Source organism: Oreochromis niloticus, linkage group LG6 (genome assembly GCF_001858045.2).
Source record: "Oreochromis niloticus isolate F11D_XX linkage group LG6, O_niloticus_UMD_NMBU, whole genome shotgun sequence".
Lineage (NCBI taxonomy): Eukaryota > Metazoa > Chordata > Actinopteri > Cichliformes > Cichlidae > Oreochromis > Oreochromis niloticus.
Window position 1 is genome coordinate 7,316,543 of NC_031971.2, and position 17,759 is coordinate 7,334,301.

The 17,759-nt window shown below is 42.1% G+C and overlaps 1 protein-coding gene across 3 annotated transcripts; it reads left to right on the forward strand.

Moving 5' to 3' along the window:
* Positions 1-1,674: 1,674 nt before the first annotated feature.
* Positions 1,675-17,636, forward strand: trmt1 (tRNA methyltransferase 1). 3 transcript variants are annotated; one of them, XM_019360308.2, is made up of 17 exons: positions 1,675-1,869; positions 2,042-2,052; positions 2,869-3,234; positions 6,014-6,203; positions 7,798-7,985; positions 8,214-8,329; positions 9,012-9,124; positions 11,183-11,331; positions 11,601-11,684; positions 11,982-12,051; positions 13,212-13,346; positions 13,527-13,612; positions 14,719-14,827; positions 15,016-15,092; positions 15,210-15,329; positions 16,451-16,565; positions 17,360-17,636. In XM_019360308.2, the coding sequence occupies exons 3-17, from the start codon at positions 2,882-2,884 to the stop codon at positions 17,432-17,434; spliced, it is 1,980 nt and encodes a 659-aa protein (XP_019215853.1). In that variant the 5' UTR covers positions 1,675-1,869; positions 2,042-2,052; positions 2,869-2,881; the 3' UTR covers positions 17,435-17,636. The 3 variants fall into 3 exon arrangements, with proteins under 3 accessions (XP_019215853.1, XP_005458745.1, XP_025763891.1); XM_005458688.4 differs by lacking the exon at positions 2,042-2,052; XM_025908106.1 differs by lacking the exon at positions 1,675-1,869 and having other exon boundaries at positions 1,876-2,052.
* The last annotated feature ends 123 nt before the right edge of the window (positions 17,637-17,759 follow it).

Here is a 17,759-nt window from a genome sequence, read left to right on the forward strand (position 1 = left end):
AAAAGTTGTTTATACTTGTAATCAGCTGATTTTGAAGGCATTTTTTGTGGCACACACTCACAACATGTAGAAACATTCCTCTGAGATTTTGGTCCATATTTGACATGACAGCATCACACAGTTGCTGCAGATTTGATAGCTGCACATTCATCATGTCAATCTCCCATTCCACCAATCCTGAAAGTTGTCTATTGGATTGGGATCTGGTGACTATGGACACTATTTGAGTCCAGTGAGGGATATTAAGGATGGATCCATGAAAAGATGCCTCACACCAGACAGCATTTTTCCAATCTTCGATTATCACATTTTTGTGAGCCCCTGTCAACTGTAACCTCAGTTTCCTGTTCTTCGCTGACAGCAGTACAGTCTGCTGCTGCTGCTGCTGCTGTAGTGCACCTTCTTCAAGGTTTGACATGTTGTGCATTCGGAGATGCTCTTCTGCATACCTTGGTTTTAACAAGTGGTTATTTCAGTGCTGTTGCCTTCAGCTTGAAACACTCTGGCAATTCTCCTTTGACCTCTGACATCAACAAGGCATTTTCACCCAGAGAACTGGGGCTCACTAGATATTTTCGACATTGAACGTGAGCAGGCTATCTTGACCATATCTACAGGCGTGAATGCACTGAGCTGATGTCATGGGAGTGACTGATTTGAAAACTGAATTTACAAGTAGATGAAGAGGTGTAGCTGATAAAGTGTGCAGTGAGTGTATGAATCACAATGTTTTCAGCATGTTTTATGCTTTCAAATAATGTGTACAAAGTTATAGGATTTCTGCAGTGGCAATAAAAGATAATTGAATAAAGCACAAGCATCTGAAATAGGACATAACTGTCTAGGAAGTCGAGCTTATTGTAGGGAAGGTCAAGCTTGCTAGAAACCGCTGGGTTCTAATGTTCGCCCCATTATCTGAATAAACATGGCGTTTTTATCTGCTGGAATATGAACAGACCCGGGTTTGCTGTGTGGTAATTAGATTGCCACAGAAGCACAAAACAGAGACAGTGACACAATGACCCTCTTCAGGACTGCACTGCTGATATTGTGCAAAAAAGCCTTCGTAGTTGGTGTGGCTACAGCTTTCCAGCTTTGCTCTCTATAATAAAAATAAGACATGATTCATGTATGTATTTCCTATCAGGAAATACATACATGAATCACGCCTGACGCTGTCTCTCTCCTCACAGCACCCTGGGTGTGACAGCATTGTCATCTGCAAGAAAATGTCAAGAGCAGCACAAATGCAAGCTTTTAATTGTCTCATCATTTTCACGCAATAACGACCTACATTTCATTTACCGCTCCTGTACAACGCGTGCAGGCGCACGGCACTGACCCGAGCTGACCTTATTTTCTCTAAGGCAGTTTTTATCTCCTCACATCATAGGTCTGAGTTAATCCATAGGCTATGTTTAGCCTTTTCATCAGAATGCATCACTAACTTCGGGCACGGTGAGATTAAATTAGATTATTCATGAAAGCAGACTGATGTGTTTTCCAGTTTCCTCGCATGTTCACTGCGGGGGAAAGTAGGCCAGTTTGCGCAGCGGCAGAGCGATAGACCCTCTCTCATGTGTCCTCACGTTACACTGTTTCCCTGACATTACACGGCTGTAGGCGGTGGGGAGGGGAGGGGGCGGGGAGCAAGCCTTTTTAGCGCTCTCTTTTCTGCCCGCGCGGGCCTCCGTAGAGTCGCTCGCCTCAAACATGGCAGCTTCCATGTGTTAACGTGAGAGCGAGCCGCAAGCGGTGTGTAACAGAAAGTAAACAGCCAGCACAGGGGTGCCCATTGCTTTGGACACAAAAAAATAAAACTTCCGAGAAAACAGGAGAGCCAGTGTCCACGCAGAGGAGGTGACACGGGTAAAAGCGCTTAACCTTTGCTTATTTAACCTAGCTAGTGAACATGCTAATTAGTTTGCGGCGATAACGTATGCTGTATGCAGAAACGTTACCGTAGTAGCATCCGTTTCGGCTCCAGTTTAACGGAGCAGAGATTTACTCACTGTTATTCTATTGAACGACTAAACTCTAGGACCTACAAAGGTGAGTTTAAAGTACATTTTAGAGGATATTTCATATTAAAGTGGTGAAGGAGTCTTAATCCATCAGTGACTGGGCTAGCCTGTACTCGGCACTGCTGTGTAAGCCATTTAAAAAGTTAAAACTTCTCTGGGGACTCAAAGGGTACCATTGACATGTTGATGAGCATGATAAACCAGTTTGCAAAAATGCAGATGAATGTGTTCATTTACACTCCAGTGAAAGGAAAGGCTCAGGTATGTGGCTTTTTGTCACATCACAAATGAAATATGAGTTTCTAAGTTCGGTCAGAAAACCTATTTACCGTTTAAAGCTTTTCTAAGAAAACAAGGACAATTGCACCTCTCACTTTCATTTATTTTTATTAATCAAAAAAGTGATCAACACCTGCTCAGCTGCTCATTCAAAGAAATCAGCTAGAGATCATCTGGTTTATAACAGAGTTAATGTGCTAATGCTAATGTAGCTGATGACTTGGATATCCAATGTTATGACTAAGGAAAAACCAGCATCCAGAGTTTTGGCCACCAATGCTAGCAGAACACCCTTTAATTCTTCAAAAGCAGGAACTCCAGACGAGTCAAGCTCTACTGATGTGGTATTGTCATGGTTGTAGTGTGTGCTGTCACACACAATGACCCAAATTTTTTGAGATCTGATGACTGCCAAGGCTGTAGTGTACCATTAAGAATCACATGTAACGGCTCTTTATTGAAGATATGTGTGATTCAAGTCTGTATTGAGGAAACTGTGAGGTTCTTTTTTTCCCCCCAAGCCAATATACTACTTAAGACATTTTAAATGTGTGTTTAATTGCAGCCATTGTGGCTTTATGCTGGTGCGGACAGCCCGGCTGTTCCCCTTCATCATCTCCCATCACCTGCATCCCTCTCGCACACATTCAGCCGGACAGGCATTTCGGTGGAGTGCAGCTGCTGCTAGCAGGGGAGTGAGATTCATGGAAACTGAAGTTCCTGCATCTAACCCTCCAGCCGCATCTGCTGAATCTACAGCAGATGGCACGGGCCAGTCCGCCACTAGCTCTACAGGTGACCAGGAGAAGACGCCTTCTGTGGGACTGTTACCAGGAGAGACAGTGGTTAAAGAGGGAAAGGCAGCCATCTTATTCCCCAGTGCCAATGAGGTGTTTTATAACCCAGTGCAGGAGTTCAACAGAGATTTAACGTGAGTATGAACTTGGCCTTTATCGCCACTTGCAAAGTATCCACAACTGTCTCCATGTTAAATGTAAAACTGATTTCAGGTGGAACAGTAACAGTCAAAGTGTGATTTAGATAAAATAAGGTGTCTAAATCCAGGGTTTTCCAGGCTCATTGAGATGTGATATAAGCATGTTTTGACCATGTCATTGACACTTTATGAAACATAGCGTGTATATTAAAGAGAGACAAGACCCTACTTGTTGGGTCTATATGTCAGAGAGTTGGACAAGCTAAACTCTGTAGCTATGTAATTAAGACAGAATTTTGTAGCTGTGATTAAATCTAGAATGCAGCTCTGTACCTCCTCCTGTAACCTGTGCTGTAGCCTTAAGTATACCCACCTAACATTGACACTAAAATGACTCAGTGAACTGTGACATGTGTGTTTAGTAGGAATATGTGGTCTAAATACAGCGTTTTGTTTAGCACAAGGATATTACTTCTGTAAAACAAATTACAGCAGGTGGTAATTGTGTCGAGCATGCCCATTATACTACTAAAATAGCTTGTATTCTCCAAACATATTCACTGTGAACATATGCAGTTTCTTTATTTTCATGGCTTGGATGATCCATGCATTGACTCTGTCCTGAGGTCTCGCTTCTTCCTGTGTTTCTGTTATAGTAACTTGTGTTTAATTAATTATCCAGAGCAACACAGACACAAACCAGTATACAATCCCAAGTGCAAAAAGTTGGGACCCTGTGCGAAATGTAAATAAAAACATATTTTAGTGCATAAACAGAGACATTTTATTACATTATTTGCTCATTTTGAATTTTATGGCAATTGCACATCTTAAAAGTTGGGCTGTGGGCAATAAAAGGCTTGAAAAGTAAGTGATAACATAAAGAATCACTTGGAGGAACATTTTTCAACTAATTAGGTTATTTGGCAACAGGTCAGTAACATGATGGAGAATCAAAAGAGCACCTTAGAGAGGCAGAGTTTGTCAGAAGTAAAGTTGGCCAGAGGTTCACCAATCTGTGAAAATAATCAAAATAAAAAAAAATTCTGTAAAATTACAGAAATATCTGTGTGAAGGGACAAGGCCATAAATCATTACTGGATGCCCTCAGGCAGCACTGCATTAGAAACAGGCATGTTTCTTTTATGAAAACCACTGCGTGGGGTCAGGAACACTTCCAGCGGGCTATCTACTGGCGGTTAAATCATGGGATGAACATGCTCCAGAAACGCTGTTGTCTCAGGGCCAAAGCCTGTTTAAAATGGACTGAGCCAAAGTGGAAAACTGTTCAAAATGTGCAATTCTGTTTGGGAAAATGTGAACACTGCATCATTTAACATTGTAGTAGAAGAGTCCCGGTGCTGAAGTGGCCTGCCTCGGGGCAGGATTTCACTTTCATCAGATGGTGACATCCCAGTGGCTTAATCCATCCTTTATGTACAGTAACAATCTGTGCATTTCCTGTCATTTCATAAACACAAGTGTGTAAATTAATAGAAAAAGTCACAAAAACCCCTGAAATGCTGCTGACTTTCCCTGGTCAGGGAGAAGATTGTTAAAAATTGCTTCTACAATGGCCTCAAAAGTATTTGGAATGTTAAACAATCAACAAATTTCCTGAGCTTCGTTTATCTTTCATTTTTTATAGGATGAACTTTTAAAAACTTGCCATTTAAAAAAAAAGAAAAGAAAAGTGCCGTACCATAGGGCTGTGCGATATGACCAAAATCTCATATCCCGATATTAAGACATCTATCGTCGATATAACGATATAAATTACAAAAATGTAACATTTCCTGTAAATTCTGTGAATCTCGGGCATCTCGACTTGCGTGAAGTGTTTCCAGCTGGGCGTCGTGTACCTGGAGTCGAGTGTTTTAACTGATGCATGGAACTATACATTTTTAGACGTAAGTTGTGGCCGCCGTTTTCTTTGTGAGTATTTATTACACAGCGTGCTGCGGGGAAAAGCCTGTTCTAACGTTTGAGTCTAAGGTTTATTTTTTAGCACCTGACGGCTCTTTTTTGCTTCTCATCCGTTAATACTCTGCATCTTTCACGTGACTCGTTTTATTTTGAAAAGCCTCAACAGGATCTTGAGCTTTATTGTGAAAGGTTTATGTGGAAAATAAACAAGCGGACACGCCGTGGTTTTACCGTCGTTGTTGCTAACGAAAACGCATAAAAAACAAGCGCTTGTCCGTCCGTAGTGTGGTTATATTAAATATAAGAGAAAGAGAGAACTTTAAGAAATTAATATAGCCACAGTGACCATCAAAATGATGAAAAAATATTGCCGTAAACAGTTTATTTTGCGACACCACGAAACAAACGATAGCGTAAAATGAAACGATAGACGTTTTTCTATCGTCATCCGATATATATCGTTATATCGAACAGCCCTACCGTACCATATCGTACCATGCAAGGTAGTATTGAGAGACGAACACTTCAGAGTACAACTCGGGTCTGAAAACCTAAAACCTTCAGCAGGACACGGCTTCACATAGAAAACTCATCACTCTGTTGCAGTTTGACAACCTCGTTTGAGCATCTTTGGAAAGATTGATCCACAACAACAAGAAACTACAGGGCAGGATTTGTAATTTTTTTTGTAACTTTCTTATTAGTCATTCATCCGTGTGGACGTAGTCACAGGAGCTGTGTCTGAAGGAGAGAGAAGGTCCTGAGAGTTACTGCTCTGCCTGGAACCCGTTCTCATTTTTCTCTCACGTGTGCATTTAGAAGTAAACAATCCCTTTCTTCTTTCCAGATGTGCTGTGATCACAGAGTTTGCGAGAGAGTTGCTGGCTCAGCGAGGGGTGAAGGTGGTGGTGCCAGGCGAACAGGAGAGGGTGGTGGTCTCTCTGTCAGAGGAGACGAACGAGGCCGAGGCACAGGCGGAGGAGAAAAACGGATCAGAGGAGCCAGCTGTAAAGGCAGCTGTGGGGGAGAAATGTGAGGTATGTAAGTCTTCTTTTAGTGCGGTTGCACACCAACAGACTTTTATTGCTATGTATGAATACAAATGCAGAATTTTAATGGTACATGTATCCAGCTTCTAGTTTAGAAGATTTTGTTCATGCATATGATTTATTTCACCAGGTGGGCATAAATCCTACAGTTGAAGAAACTGATTTATTCACATGTGGAAGTTAAATAAATACCATCTGAAAACATTTGGCTCCAATAAAATGACCTGTTGACCCGTAACATCGCTCCTCACACAGGAAATGACATTAAATACTTCAGGATGATAACGAACATGAACAAGGCCGGGCAGAACAAGTGGTGTACTTGTATTTCTATGTGAATGGTTCTGTATCTAAAACCGTTATTACTGCCCAAAAGTACCTCCCATGCTAAAATGATATGCACTGGTTCCAGTGGAAAATCCTTCCATAAAGGCCAGTTTCACACTTTGGGGGCTACAAGTGGTCGAGAGGCAATTGGATCATTTTCAAGAAACTTCAAAACATGTCATGAAGTTGAAATAATCTCATTAGTGTCATTAGACTGAAGGTTTTTGTCTTTGTTTTCTTAATTAGAACATTTACTGGTGATCCCAGCTTTCCCTGAATACAGCTCTCACATTTTTTAATTAGTTTCGGTTTCACTTTGAGTTGATTAGTTCTCAATAAGGAAGGAAAAACCTGAGAGCAGCGACCAGCTTTAAAATGAAAATGTTTTTTTGAGGGAATATGTACACAAAGGTAACAACATTTTCACATTTTCTGTTTCAGCAGTTATGAATTGACCTGGGAAAATTGAAGAGTTGTTCCACATAAGTAAACATAAAATTCTCCTCAGCACTGTTTCTGTGTCTTCCAGTCAGTCTTTACATTCTTTTGCAGAGTCGATGATCAATCATGAGCTCAGTGAAGAATGTTGTTGTTAAAGAGTTGGATTCTTTTTTTATTGTTATTATCGAGTTATTGGAGACCAAAATGAAGCAAAATGAGAGTAAATGTAGTTGTAACTGTAAACTATATTGCTCTCTCGTGGGAAAACTTTCCTCAAGGTTTAGGAGTGTTTATGGGAATTTTTGAGCATTCTTGCAGAAGTGCATTTGTGAGGTGAGACGCAGATATTGGATGAGAAGCCCTGGCTAACAGTCTCCACTCTAATTCATCCCAAAGGTGTTCTGTCGAGTTGAGGTCAGGATTCTGTGAAGGCCAGTCAACTTATTCCACACCAAACTCGCTCATCCATATCTTTATTGACTTTGCTTTGTGCACTGATGTGCAGTCATGCTGGAACAGGAAGGGGCCATCCCCAAACTGTTCCCACAAATTTGCTTGTTTTTATACACCTGTGGCCATGGAAGTGATGGGAACACCTGAATTATATCAGAGACTACTACACCATATATTTGGAGGTTGTGGTGTATTTTCAAAAACGTAAAGCAACTCTTTGATTAAAGAGCTCGTAATTATTGGCCAGTGATGTGTAATTTTCGTGTTCAGGACTTGTTTCTGTTGCTGCCAAGAGGCCAAAAAGTGCGTGTGTGTTTCTTTGTGAAACATTAAGTGTGTTTCCCCAAACCTTTTGTGTCAGCATGGTCTGCGTGTCCTGGAGGGCCTAGCAGCATCTGGTTTGCGCTCGGTGCGTTTTGCTCTGGAAGTCCCAGGCCTGCAGAGCGTCACTGCCAACGACTTCTCTGCTAAGGCGGCGGCTCTGATCGCCAGGAATGCCCAGTACAACGGAGTGAGCCACCTGCTCCAGGCCAGCTGCAGAGATGCCAGGTATGACTAGTCAGCATGTTCTGCTGCTTTACTTCACACTTTTATCAGCTCCACTGTTCAGTACCATCTTCTTCTCCCCCATACTTTTCTTGTTTTCATTGTCCTTCATTCTTTACCTTTGACCTCTTGTTCACATTTGTCATGAAGATCTTTTTTTTTTTTTTTTGCTTTTATCCAAATTTACCATTTAAAATAAATAAAAGTTTCTCTCCCGGGTTTTAAACACAGCATGCTGATGTATGACATGCGAGGGAAGAAGGATCGCTATGACGTCATTGATCTGGATCCCTACGGTAGCCCGACCTCTTTCCTGGATGCTGCCGTGCAGGCTGTCAGTGAAGGAGGTGGGTAGTTCACTGTAGCAGCTCTTCTTCTAGCTTTCATGACTTTGACGGATGTTGAAAGTTTCAGATAACTGTAGTAACTTCAGGTATTTAACTAGTGCAGAGGCTGCTGACACATGCATGTATGCAGTCTTTCAAAAAGCCAACAGCATGGTGCGTGTGTGATAGACTAAATGTTAACTGGCTGAAAGTTTCAATTAAATTTGATTTCTATAGCACCAAATCACAACAACAGCCACCTCTAGGATCTTTATATTCCATAGTAAAGATCGTACATTAAGGAACTCGGTCAAGTGACGGCCTTTTAAGGGACGGCTTAATTACTGCCACCTTAATTGCCTGTGGTACGTAGCCCAATAACGGAGGTAGAAGCTGACGGCACACGGAGCTGTTTTCAACACTGTGTTTCATCTGAAGTGAATTCAGATTACTTCTCAAAATTCACCATAGAATCAGTTTGGCAGCTGATCAGAAGTGGGCGAGAGATTGTTAGTGAAATAATTCTTGTTTGGTTTGATCCTTTTTAAGTGTCAAAATCACCTTGCTTGTCACAAAGCAGATAGTGTGTGTGTGTGTGTGTGTGTGTGTGTCTTTTGTATACATGTATGATGTCTAATCTACATGGTTAAACTTTCAGTCTTTTAGATTTCTTGTCTTCTCCCCCCCCCCTTCTCTCTCTCAGGTCTTTTATGTATAACATGTACAGACATGGCAGTGATGGCAGGAAACAGTGGAGAGACTTGCTACAGCAAATACGGTTCAGTCTCCATCAAAGCCAAATATTGTCATGAAATGGTGAGGGCACAGAGTATACACACAAACACACACACACTCTCTCACACTCTGGCTCACTCTCAGAAATGTGAAAATGACACATGCAGTACATGTAGAGTCATGTTTGCATTAGTGTGTGTGAGCATGCAGAATGTATCTGAGTGAGACGGTGACGCTGTAAGGAATCGTACATTCAATTTAGCCAAGTGAGATTTTGTGACGTTAAAAACGTGTGATATTTTATTCTTGTTGCGATCTTCTGAGGTTATAATCCTTCAGTGTGTACACTTTGGGAAAAGAAATCGCAGAGCAATGATTGGCTACTTCTCCAGAAGTTCCTCTTCTTGTGGATCATCTCCAGCTCCTCCATTTTGGACTGCAGATAGTGACTCTACTCCCTGTTCAACCTGAAGGCATCAAGCCTGCACTTGCTTCAGGTACAGTATAAGTTGGACCTCTGGCTAGTAATGGATCACCAGGACAGCCGTCACCAGCTGCAGTCCAAGATGTTGGAGTCAGTTTCAGGATGAGAGACTCACGATTGACTTTTTTATTACATGTAATTAGAAAACTGCCTGAAAAGCCTTCAGTTGATCCAAAATGCTGCAGCGAGAGTACTGACAGGGACTAGAAAGAGAGAGCATATTTCTCCTATTTTGGCTTCCCTTCATTGGCTCCCTGTTGAATCCAGGGCATTAAAGATCTTTAATAATCATCCCCCATGTTATCTTAAAAACCTCAGAGTACTGCATCACCCCAGTAGATCACTTCACTCTCAGACTGCAGACTTACTTGTGGTTCCCCTTCCTGTTGAGATTTGGGAGACAAACACCCTCTACCTTTAAGATTAGGCTTAAAACTTTCCTTTTTGATAAGGGATAAAGTTAGGGTTGGGTCAGGTGACCCTGAATCCTCCCTTAGATATGCTGCAATAGGGCTTGGCTGCTCGGGGCTTCCCCTGATCCACTGGGTGTTTCTTCTAAAGTCATTATGTGTTTAATTATTAGTTATTATTAATCTTTGGATCACGTTCACACTATGCCTTCGTCTCGTCTCTTCCCCTCATCCCAACGGGTCACAGGAGATGGCTGCGCCTCCCTGAGCCTGGTTCTGCTGGAGGTTTCTTCCTGTTAAAAGGGAGTTTTTCTTTCCTACGATCACTAAGTGCTTTGTTGTTTCGTCAGATTTTTGAGTTTTCTCTGTATTATTGTAGGGTCTTTACCTTTATAATATAAGGAGACTGTTGTTGTGATTTGGCACTATATAAATAAAAATGAATTGGATTGAAATTAAATATTAGTAAAATAACAAAAAATATATGCAGAAAATTCAGAAAAAAGTAAAAGACACATAAAATATCTCTATATACCACACAATTTTACATGTTTGAAAAGCAGAAGGATAAATTTTACATTTATTTGATGAGTGAAAGTCACGAGAACTGCCATGACTGTTACCTGCCTGTAGGGAAACATGAGACAGGAAGACCTGTAGGTGGCTTTTTGAGATTTTAAAATAAGGGTGAAGGGCTTATCGAGTCATCTAAGTCAAACATGCAGCTGTCTCAGTGGGATCCAGATGAATAACAATAAATTACACGGTATACTTGGGCAGCCATCCAAAGAGGCGTCGTGTAGGCAACGCCGTTCGTGTTGAATATTTTCTTTGGCAGAAATACAAGAAAAGAGCAACTGGTGAATGTGTTTGCACCACAGCCAGAACATGTCATGTTCTCATAAAGGTCTTTTCTTCTTTTTCCCACCTTCTCATGTGCTATCATGATCTGATTTCATGCTGCATATAGCACAAGTAGTTTTCCACACAGAAGTAGAATTCACACCTTTTCTATCTGCGAGTGGCAGTAATGGAATATAAATGCACAGATCATTAAAAAAACCTCATAAATTCTATTTGATATGATGAAAAAGAACCCCTCTGCAGCCGAATAAAACTTCTTATCCAACATATTAATTTATAATTTCCTCACATCCCTGTAAACAGATCCGAGATGTTTTCCAGATTTTCACAGCAAGAGAAAAAAGTGCTGAATACGTGCCTCTCTCCATCTTTGAACTCTAGGCTCTGCGAGTCATCCTGCACAGTTTGGACCAGAGGGCGGGAGTGTACCAGCGATACATCCAGCCCCTGCTGTCCGTCAGCGTCGACTTTTACATTCGGGTCTTCGTCCGCGTCTTCACAGGACAGGCTACAGTCAAAAACTCAGCCAGGTGCTCGCTCACACACATGCACGCACTGTCTGCTAACAAAGGCTGATCTATACTGTGTGATGAAAGATGAATGATCCTGAAACTGGGTCACTGCAGCAACAAATGCACAAAGTAACAGCAGTAGGGGGATTTGTGAGAATAAAAGTAAAGTGCTAATAGAATAATAGAAATCTGGGTACGTGACACTAAAAGATGATATTATGACTGATGTGCTCAGTATTGAAACACAAAATGACACTGCAGTTGAGTCCTGTCTCTCTTTGTTGCAGTAAGCAGGCGCTGGTGTACAACTGTGTCGGCTGTGGGGCTTTCCACTTGCAGAGAATGGGCAGGAGAACAAGCAACGGAAAACAGTGAGACACTAAACACTCTGCTGCTGCTTCTAATGAGGTTCTGTGTGTGATGGTTCAGTCGAGGTGTGCTCATCAGCAAACTGGCGGCCTGAAATAAAGTCCTCAGTCCTGGTGTTTCTGGAAAATTCTTAAAGGTTGAGTTAAAACAAGTAGAAACCTACATCTTAAGCAAGGAGCCGTGGATGGATGCTTGGCTAAATGCTTTACTATTAAACGTGAGGTTTGCTGTTCAGAGAACCCCTCTGTGTTACTTGATGATCACTGCGTGCGGTAAAGTCGATGTCTGTTTGATTTCAGCATGAAGTATTCTGCTGCCACTGGGCCACCGGTTGGACCAGAGTGTGAGCACTGCGGACAGAGACATCAGGTGATGCACAAACACATCGCGTCAGTGTGCTAGTATTCGCTCTGGGTTACAGTTCTTCTTTTGGTGGTTATGGCTTCTAGGATTTGCAGAAATGTCCCCCTTCTCAAGCATATGATCACTGATACATTCACAGTACTTGGCTGGTCCTCCTCCTTACCACATATTACTGTATGGAGGCGATCAGCTTGTGGCCCTGCTGAGGTGTTACTGAAGCCCAGGTTGCTTTGACAGCTGCCTTCAGCTTGTTGGGTGGATCTTCCTCTTGAAAATACTCCACAGATTCTGTGTGGGGTTTACGCTAATCGAGCACAGTAATAGCATGGTTGGCAAACCATTTGGTACTAGTTTTGGCACTGTGGGGAGGTGCTAAGTGCTGCTGGGAAGTGAAATGAGCATTTCTATAAAATGTGTTAGTCATTTATGACTGCTCTGTCCTCTCACCTGGGTTTCCACGTGACAGGTCCCAGAACAGAGCGGTCACATAAAGTGGCCACATAAATGACTGCAGATGGAACAAAACAGTCTGACTGTAGAGGTTCTGACTGAAATGTGGTTATATTGTATTTGGGAACAAATGTAAAGGTAGCTGACTTTTTTTTCTCCCATTAAAGTTTTGTTAAAATGACTTTAAAGTCAAGGGTGCAGCGGCCCACTTAAAACCAGAAAATCCCACGGGGCCCACCCAAGCTTCAGTCTTCACTCTAATCAAAATACAAGAGAGAATGATGGATTCATTGAAATTTTCATTCAAGAAACATAAAAATCTCTGGCTGTTGGATATAAACTGCTAATGCTACCCAGTCACATGCACCGTGTTAAAGCAACACACCTGCCAAACTGGTCATCAACTTCAATATACTCCAGTTTAGGTTGGAGTAAAGAGTAATATCACAAACTAACCACCTGCTGTTACCAGCTTTAATTCAGTTTTTATTGAAATAAATAAATTAATATAAATGTGTATCTTCACATAGATGTGAGTAGTTTCAAGCTGACTACCTGCAGTACCTCTGCGACTCACCAGGGTTCCCCAGCACACACTTTGGGAATCACGGACTTAAATGGTTTAAATGTCCATAAACTGGCCTGCTTGTTTCTGGTTGTTACTGTGTGTGCATGCATAAAACTCCAATTGAAGCCCGTACCTGTCCTCTTTGCAGCTGGGTGGTCCGATCTGGGCAGAGTCCATCCACGACCTGGAGTTCGTCCAGAAGGTTTTGTCTGCCGTGTCAGGGAACCCTTCCAGGTTTGGGACATCTAAACGTATCGAGGGCGTGCTGAGCATGGTGACGGAGGTACTCATTCCCCTTCTTATATATGGTCTCACTGCTGGAACAGGTGCTATTTAATGGGATTGTCCCGTGGGTGTGGTTGGTCGGCTTTTTGTTGTGTGAGATACAGACTGTGATCACGTTTCAGTCGTAGTTTCCTGTCAGACTAAAGCTTCATTGCCTGTGACGTGCTCTGTGTTTCAGGAGCTGGAGGATGTGCCGCTTTATTACACTGTGGACAATCTGAGCAGCACAATACACTGCAATACTCCACCCCTGCTCCAGTTTAGGTACACACACACACACACACTCACACACTCTCACACACACACACACACACACACTTTTTGCATCAACTGATGGTTTGTATGCATTTCCTAAAGACTTACAACTCATGCTTTCTTAACTACAAAATTAGTTGTAGGTTGTAAGCTGCGACCACACAGGAAGTGATTCACTCGATGCATGTCACTTTGAAGCAGTTGGCAGCGGTTATTTCGCCCGCAGTCATTTTTGATCGTGGAGTGTTGTTCGCACGCTCTCTGATTGCCGCTTCGCTTCGCTTGTTGATACAGCTTTACTGTGAAAGAGCTCTCTGCAAATGTGTAATTGTGTAACTACACAGAGACACTGTTAGACACTACTGTCTTAAAAAAAAGGTTTTATTTTATCAGACAATTGTCAGTGACAGCAAAATTTATTCTTCAGAAAGACGTCACACACCCAGAAAGGTTACAAAGCACTTTGTAACACACACACACACACACACACACTCACACACTCACACTCTTTGCAGATAGAAAGAAGGAAGTAAGCAGTAACTTGAAAAAGCATCTCTGACCACACGACATATCAAACATTGATATCGAAATCTCTGACACACAGCTTTGACTGAGACATGCCACCTGCTGTTGCAATCTTTTGTTTGCAAGGGTGAGCCAATCAGAAGAAACAATCCTGAAAGGGGAGGGGGGTGAAGGCAAGGGAGCTGAAATGGCTTCTTTCAGACAGACGATGAACTTGGGTGCTGCACCAAAGCCCTGGATCAAATTAATTAGAATATTTTAATTATTTTAAACTGTCAATCATACAAAGCTCCAGTATAATCCTTAAAAAAATATGGAGTTGGAAATGAGCATAGCTGCCCCCCCTTTTTAAAGCTCTCCTCATCCATTTATATCTAACACTGAGTCTGTTGCATTTACTACCTTGTTGTTTAGGTTATTCTCGTGTATGTGTGGATGTCCAGATTTGTTTGTTTTCAGTGATTCCAGGAGGAAAAAAATATCTTACCCGTGGCTTTCAGTTTGTCTGTCTGTAGGGAAAACCTTCCTCCTCTCACATTTGTCACAAGCTGAATCATCAGAGCATCCTTCCTCTCTCTCACTCTTTTCAGGTCTGCTCTCCTCCATGCTGGTCACAGGGTCTCCCTCTCTCACGCCTGTAAAAACGCTATCAAAACAGACGCTCCTCCTGCAGCCATCTGGGACATCATGCGATGCTGGGTAAACTTTACAGGAGAAGAAGAAAAGCTATTTTTAGTAATCCCGAACACAGCCACACGCTGTTGTTGCTTAAACATTTCCATGTCCTCCTGGAAATGTCGACATTAAATAAAAAGTGAACATGCTTATTCAGAATCGTGTAACACATCTTTTAAAGTCACACGTGCATGTTTGATGATCTGCTGCAGGAGAAAATCAACCCTGTGAAGAGGGAGAAATTATCTCCGACCAGCCCCGCATTCAAGATCCTCTCCACTGAGCCCAGGTGAGGCCACTTTGAGCCATCATGAAACAGGAGCACATTTACCGCTTTAAAAGATTCCACTGTCTCTGAAAAATGCACAGCCTAACCTGCAGATCTATAATATTTGTGTGTTTGTAGCTTTGAGGCCTGTTTTACTGTAAGGGAGGACGCCAACCCTCAGTCCCGTAAGCGGCACCTGACCCGGTTCCAGGAGAATCCTCAGGCCTTCTGGGGACCCAAAGCTCGCGCCAAAGCTGGGTAACAAGTGTTTGTTTGTTTTTTTTCTTGTTTTTTGTTTTTTAATAGTCCAGAGGTCACAAGTGTCACATGCTGATGTGTCCAAAGCAAATAAAATGTGTGTCAGTTGAATCAAGAAGTACGGTGGCCTTGAGTGGTCAAACGCACTGCAACTTAAGAAAAAACTGCAAAGACGCACAAAACACAACAGAAATACGAGGGCAATCCCAAAAGTAAGGTCTCCAAAGCAGCGGTGACGTAGAGAAACTGTACGTACGGCTGTTCGCCACACTGTTGTGATCGGTGCTTCTTCCACTCCCAAACAAGCATGCGCAGCTTCGCTGGGATGCTCAATCTTGGCTTGGCAGCCCTGTGAAAATGGAGCTCTTGTTGAACGCTACCGCCAAGTGTGCGCAGTGCACAACTGTGTTTTGGGACTGAAAGGGGGTATTGTTGGTTGACTTTCTGCCACAATAAATGCTGACAGGCACTGTGAAACATTAAAAAAAACTCAGAAGGGCAATTCAGAACCAGAGAAGAGGAATGTTGACCAAGGGCGTAAGCATTCTCCACGACTACGCGCGTCCGCACATCGCTCGTCAAACTGTCACTCCTGCAAAACTTTGGTTGAAACTTTATCTCCCACCCACCCTACAGTCCGGACTTGGCCCAGTGACTACCACCTGTTCCTAAAGTTGAAAGAATATTTGTCCGGAAGGTGATTCTGTGGTGCAGCGAGCGGGTACGACATGTGCATTGTAAAACTGCCACAGCGTCTACAAAAATGCAGCGACTGAAATGGTGATTATGTAGAAAAATAAATAATTCTTCAACCTTTAAAATGATGTAAATATTATTGAAAATAAACGATTGTTTGTATTTCTAAAATGATAGGAGACCTTACTTTTGAGATTGCCCTCATAGGAACCCAAAAAATTAAATACCCTGAATTAGTTTTATTAGTTACTTAAAATAGTCCTGATTTTCTCTTTGGAGAAAAAAAAGCTATGTTCATGTTCTCCCAGTGTGCTTTGTTTCTTGCACATGTTGCTCCTTCTATCATCTCCACTCGTTTATTTATTTTTTATTCACTTTTCTCTTGTTTCCCATTAATCTTTCTCCCCATTTGTTCTCTCCTTCAGTGGTGGAATCTCTGCTGACCTGCAAGACAAGAGGAAAAAGTTCCAGAACAAGAGAAAGAACCAGATCACCGACTCTTCTCAGCTCAAGACCTTCCCCTGCAAGAAGTTCAAACAGGTCAGATTTACTAAACACAACTTAAATACACACATTTTTTTAACATTAAAAACTCTTAAATGGCGCTTTTACCTGCATCCCACTAAACTGAAGGTGAAGCTGGTGAAGCTGGTGAACATAGCATAACATTTTGGTAATGAGTTGTTGGAGACCAAAATGATGCTGTTCTTCTGGCTGCTGGACATTTAAAGCTAAGAGGCCATCTGTGCAAAAGGCTGCCCACCCCTCATACGGGGGTTTTCTCTGTATTGCTGTAGGATCTTTACCTTGCCATATAAAGCGTCATGAGGTAACTGTTGTTTAAAAGAAAAAAAACATAAATAAATTCTTTTCTCACAAACTAGGAGTACGTGAAAAGGGTTTTTGCTTGTTTAACATTTAGAATTATGTTTGTGCACGGCACAGTAAAATGAGAGGAAGAGCAGAAAGCATTGTTACTGTTGCAGCAGCTGACGGAGTCGCTGCAGGTGAGGATCGCTTCAGCACGTCGGGTTCTTTATCATACTGTTGGCACACACAAGTCCTTCTGAATTAAAGGCAGGCAATTACCTAAATACTAATTAGTCCCGTAAAGTCTCGATGTCCTGGGCGGAAAATGAAACGGCAGACTCATGCTGACGAATTAGTCTTCTCCATAGGTTGCTTTGGCAGGTCGCCACACACTGCTGGTTTCCTGCCAGAGAAGCTGCGCGCTGCCTCGGCAGCCACAGCCAAAACATACCGCTGGCTGTTCAGACGTTACTACATCACAATCCAACAGCTTTCATGAGTATTTCTTTATTTTTGTCTTTCAGGGAACATGTACACACGGAGACGAGTGCTGCTACTCCCATGACTTGGAGCAGACAAATGAACAGAAAATAGAGTGATGATTCTATATTTTTCCTTTATTTTAAAATCCTCTTATTTGTGGAATTTGAATGGATGTTTGAATGTTGCACAGCAGACTGTTTTGGGTTTTAAAAACGTTACTGTACATAACATTTCCATGATTTAGTTTTACGCCAGAGGGTTTCTTCTTTTTGACTGTCGGCCTGTGTTCACACCAATAAAGTCATTGCTGTGAGACTTCGTTTTTGATATTCATAAATAACATCAGGTGGACAATTATAATCTGACACAGCTTTGTCACTCAAAAGGTCAAATCATTATGAAAAGCAACTCTTTGTATATTTTCCTTTACGTTTCCACAAC